Source organism: Sinocyclocheilus grahami, unplaced genomic scaffold (assembly GCF_001515645.1).
Source record: "Sinocyclocheilus grahami isolate Dianchi unplaced genomic scaffold, SAMN03320097.WGS_v1.1 scaffold1586.1, whole genome shotgun sequence".
Lineage (NCBI taxonomy): Eukaryota > Metazoa > Chordata > Actinopteri > Cypriniformes > Cyprinidae > Sinocyclocheilus > Sinocyclocheilus grahami.
In genome coordinates, this window is record NW_015506765.1 from 27,120 (window position 1) to 32,631 (window position 5,512).

Here is a 5,512-nt window from a genome sequence, read left to right on the forward strand (position 1 = left end):
GCAGGGTAGGGCAATGTCTATGGAAACATATTAAACTATAAAATGACTGTAAAAAACATGATTTACAGTTGAGATACAAGTTTTCACAAAAACACACAAAAAATGATAAAGCTCACATTTCAGCCTTTAAACCATATTTTAAGGAAAGAGATGAGTCAGAATTATAAATTATTATTATATTAATTTAAAACTTTAAAAAGTTATATGGGCGGATGGGGGAAACAGCAGACAGGTTTATTGAAAATCCAAATTGATTCTCTGTCAGTAGGAGATGTTATGTCAGAAATATAGCGATTTCCACAGTAACAGCTCTAAACAATGCAGCGCTGCATTCATGAACACTGCTTCATCAGATAAAGTTGAAATGCAATCGAAACTTTTCTGAAGACACTCGGTTCATTTCAGAGAGACATATAAAAACACCTGCGTCACATCATTGCTTGAATTAGCTAAATATTGCTAAATAACACAGAAACCAAAGAAGTTTCCTGTCAGGCGTAATCTGTGTCACTGCAATTTCGTTTAACAACATATGGACCTGAACATTTTGGAAGACAGATAAGCACCAAATCCCTTTTCTGGTCAAATCCATATTTCATTTTGGTCTATGCACACCCTAACTCTGTACATGCCACTTCACAAGCTCTGTGTATGTATTCTAATATGCTGGGTTATGTAGCTTTCTCAGACAACCCCATAGACTCCAAAACTGTCTCTCAAACCACAAACATCAACAATGGAAAGCCTACATCTCAGTCCTTACGTATCTAGACAGTATGCATAGATTTTAAGGTTTGATGAAGATGTTCTAATGCCCCCTGCGACTCTGGATTGCAGGCACTAGAATATCTGTGCTTTTCACCTGTTCCTGCGTGGCAACTGTCCAGGAGAATTTACCTAATGAAACCAGCCTGAAGCTTCCAAGCAAGTGCATTGGAGCTGGTTGGCGATTAACTCGGCTGAAAATTTTCCCTCCAGGAACAGGACCTACTTCACAGCAAGACAATCTAAAACTTGGGAGAACAGTTTAGAAATAGAGTTAGTGCTCTAATATGACTGTAAAACCTTTGGAATGCCAAAAGTCAAAAGCTAATGAGAACAAACATTACAGTAGCAATTTATCAGAGGAATACTAACATTAGTTTAAAGACAACACAAAGGTGGAGCCACATCTTCTTGGTTTCCCATTCCTTGTATTTTCAGTCCACATTTTAAATGTCAGAAAAGGCACTGCATTCAGAGAATGGAACAAGTATACAGTAGTCAACATTTGAAGTGGATCAAAACCTTTCATCAAAGTTGTCCTAAAACCTAAAACCAAAATATGTTTGTCTTTGGACAACTTTAATGAACTTTTTTTGATCCACTTCAAATGTTGACTACTATATATGAGTGCAAACCCTCTGTCTCCCTCATCTCACATCTTCAGTTCACAGCTGATGAGCTGAATTGTGTGAGTTAGATTAGGGAGAAAGTCTAAATGTGTAGTAGTGAGGGGTCTCCAGGACAGGTTTGTGAAGAACAGATCTAACTTATTTTCTTTCTGTTGTCCCCCATGCAGGAACCTACAGATTTGCCTATTGCTGTACCTAGACAAAGGTAGCTGGTTGTGCTTTCAAAGCAGAAATTGTGATCATCTGATGACGCTTTGTGAAACTGTGCAGAGATGATGGGAAAGACGGATCACGAAGAGCCGAGTGTTGGGAATTAACTGAAGACAGAAGTACAGCTTCCACCGCAAGTGCCATCATGGCCAGTCTTGTTCTTAACGAGACTGGGATGGAGAACTGTGGCATTGATGACTCCTTCAAGTACAACCTGTATGGTGTGGTGTACAGTGTTGCATTTGTTCTGGGACTGGTCACCAACTGTGCATCACTGTTTGTCTTCTGCTGTCGCATTAAAATGCGTAACGAGACCACGCTTTTCATGACCAATCTAGCTTTATCAGACTTAGTGTTTGTGTTTACTCTTCCTTTCAAGATCTTTTATAACGTGAATCGCCACTGGCCATTCGGTGATACGTTGTGTAAGATCTCTGGAGGAGCCTTCATCACCAATATCTACGGCAGTATGCTGTTCCTGACATGCATCAGTGTGGATCGCTTCCTGGCTATCGTTTACCCCTTCCGTTCACTCTCCATCCGCAACCGTCGCAATGCTGGTATTGTGTGCGGTATCATCTGGCTGTTGATACTTGGTGGGGGCATGTCAGTCACATTCTTCTCTTCCACCAACCAGTCCAAAACTAGCACCACCTGCTTCGAGGGATTCTCCAAGAAAACATGGAAGACGTATTTGTCAAAGATCACCATCTTCATTGAAGTGGTGGGTTTCCTCATCCCATTGATGATCAATCTAGCCTGCTCTTCCATGGTGCTAAGGACTTTACGTAGACCTGCTACTCTGTGTCAGACTGGCACCAACAAGGAGCGTGTTCTGCGCATGATTGTAGTGCATTTGGCCATTTTTATTGTCTGCTTTGTACCTTACAATTCTGTTCTGTTTATCTATGCCATGGTGCGCATTAAAGCACTTGTGAGCTGCTGGGTGGAGAGGCTTGCACGAATCCTGTATCCCATAACACTTTGCATTGCTACCTTCAACTGCTGCTTTGACCCGGTAGTCTACTACTTTACCTCGGAGTCCTTTCAGAAATCACTGACTACTGGGAAGTGTCAGGCCATGCAGGAAAACATACTGCAGGGTGAAGGCCCTGTATCTAGCAAGGAGAATCCTGACACACACACAGCTGAGCTCCACATACTGACCAGCAATGGAAAAGATCAAGCCAGTGAGACCCAGTTCTGAAAGGAATACATAGTTCCAGGACTACAGTCAGAAGGATAACTATGAGATTCTAGTCTCAGGATGTAGCGTTAAATACAGTGACTGGAATTTGGACTCAGTGACACACATGCATGGAACATCTGTCTCTTCTATGATTCTTTTCTGTCCATTAGTTTGTGTTGACTACTTTTAGGTTTACAAAAGGCAGTTAGTGTTTACACAGGAGTCACTCATCATCACCGCATTTTATCAATGATTATTACCATACCATTTGTATTTTTTATTGTATTGTATTTTTACCCAGTCAAAGCACCTTTTGAAAGTATTTCTCTCTCTCTCTCAAAAATTAATGTTAATATGACTTGTGTGAATCTGGAATGCATGTGTACAGTTCACTTTCCGAATCTAAAAAGTTTGGTTTTCTTTTTACTGAAAACAGTAACGGTAAGCATTTAAATGATAAATCTTAATTATACACTTACTTAATTATACATACTTAATACTATAGGCACAGAGGCAAAATTAGAACAGAGTTCCAAGCTCTTCCAAGCTTTATAATGGCATATTATAATAGAACAGAGTTGTTGGTTCAAGCTACAGAAGATGAGATTGATTAGTTGCAAAACTGATGAGATACTTTGAAATCTGGTGAGGTCCTTGTTTTATTGTTGCCCAGTTTAAAGAGAATCTTGCCTGCAAGATTCTCTTTAAACTGCTGCTACGCTACTGACTGTAGCAGAAGACGGTTTACATTAATGTCCACTGTAGCACCCCTTGAGGCAATGCTGAGAATAAATTGCCTTGCAAAATGTTGTTGAAATTGTATAATAATTGTTTAAGGCATGTGAGCAAAATGTTGTATTCTGCATGAACTCTGTGGAATTTTGTGTAAATAAAGAGTAGGACATTGCAGTAATGGTTGTGCAGTCATTTTTATTTGTATAATGCTTTACACAATCTGTGATATTTCAAAGCTGATTTACATAAATGTGCCTAAACATGTTGAAGCCCACAATTAGCAAGCCACTACTGCATGACCATATTTCAGATCCCTTAATCCTAAACTTAACAACTATTAATAAGTAACAAATTAGGAGTTTATTGAAGCAAAAGATGCAGTTAATAGTTAGTTAATAGTGAGAATTGGTCCCCAAACTAAAGTGTGACCTAGAAATTTCTGAAAATGTACATTTAGCAACAGCATACTGTTTTAATAATAGCAGTAAGATTCTGTTTTGTACTGTGCATTATATTTTAATCGGGCATGGCATAACAGGAACATGGTGGGTATTCCAGAAGATATATTAACATATACAAACATTAACATGTAAATACAATAAATTAGTTCTTTGAAGTATGCTCTGTGTAGTATTATAATATCGTTTGAAATATGGATTTTTTATTTTTTTTTTACAAAAATGCATCAGTTCACTACAGGAGGCCTTTATCCACCCCCCGGAGCCATGTGAGGCATGTTTTATTATGGATGGATGCACTTTATTTGACTACTTTGGACTGTTGAACAAAATCCCCCGCCCATGCCATTATAAAGCTTGGAAGAGCCAGAACTATTTTTAATATAACTCCAGTTGGATTCGTCTGAAAGAAGAAAGTCATATACACCTAGGATGCCTCGAGGGTGAGTAAATCATGGGCTTTTCATTTTCATTTTTTGGGTGAATTCACAGAACACACTTGACTATGGTAACTTTATTTTCACAGATTGTACAAGAGAATCTCCTATGATTCTGGCACTTCACAGATTTCTCAGGAGTCAGGAGAACATCTCCCGTCCAGCCTGCTGCGGCTTCTTCATCTCATTCATCTCTGAGAGCATCTGCATGCGTTTATTACTCTGCTGTCTATCATCTTACACTTCTCACACACAGAATTCTTACTCTGTTATTGCAAAAGTTATTACTTTTGAACATTTTGTCTCATAATTAAAACAAACTGGACATTACTTCTATTATTTATTTAGTGACTATATGTATTCTCAGCTTTGTGCAAAGGCAACATGAGTTTTGTTTGTCAGAATCTACAGTGACTTGCACAATAGCATGTGGGATATCAGAAACTGGGTCTTATGTGAAGACGGGGGAAATCCTCTGGTCTTGCATTTACTTGACCAAATGCTTATAATTACTTCAGCAATGGGTCCATTGTCTCAGACTCAAAAAGGCTTGTGTCCAGGTCTGGAAAGCTGCCTTAATACTCTTAAATATGTTGTTACAGGCGCACTTTGGCACATAACTTTCATTGGATTAGAGGAAAAGGGCTCTGAATATTTTCGCTGTACTTTTACTTGCCTTTTTTCTGCCTTTTTAATGTTTCATTTTTAAACAATACACACATGAATTGCTCACAATTAAATCTATAGCAATTGTTCTACATTAATTTGATATATTTTTTTATTGGTTTCTTCTTCTTTGATTAATTAAAGTAACCACTACCACATTACTACTATTTCTACACAGAGTTTAATCATCACATCAACACAGTCCATGTTTTAGCTGATGGTGAAGCCCTGCTTTCAGTCGCCTGTGGTATTGGGAAGGAGATAATACAGCTGCTCTAAATGATCTATTACAGTATGTTAACATTAACTTTTTTGGTATCAGTAGTCTTATAACTGGAATCTTAAGCATTTAAATGACAAATTGTTAAGTTGAGATCTTCTTCTTCTTACTACTACTACTACTAATTCTACTACCAGTCTTAT

The 5,512-nt window shown here is 38.2% G+C and overlaps 1 protein-coding gene across 1 annotated transcript; it reads left to right on the plus strand.

The window, feature by feature from the left end:
* Positions 1-1,641: 1,641 nt before the first annotated feature.
* On the plus strand, positions 1,642-3,555 carry lpar4 (lysophosphatidic acid receptor 4). Its single transcript, XM_016257687.1, has one exon. The coding sequence runs from the start codon at positions 1,750-1,752 to the stop codon at positions 2,809-2,811; it is 1,062 nt and encodes a 353-aa protein (XP_016113173.1). The 5' UTR covers positions 1,642-1,749; the 3' UTR covers positions 2,812-3,555.
* The last annotated feature ends 1,957 nt before the right edge of the window (positions 3,556-5,512 follow it).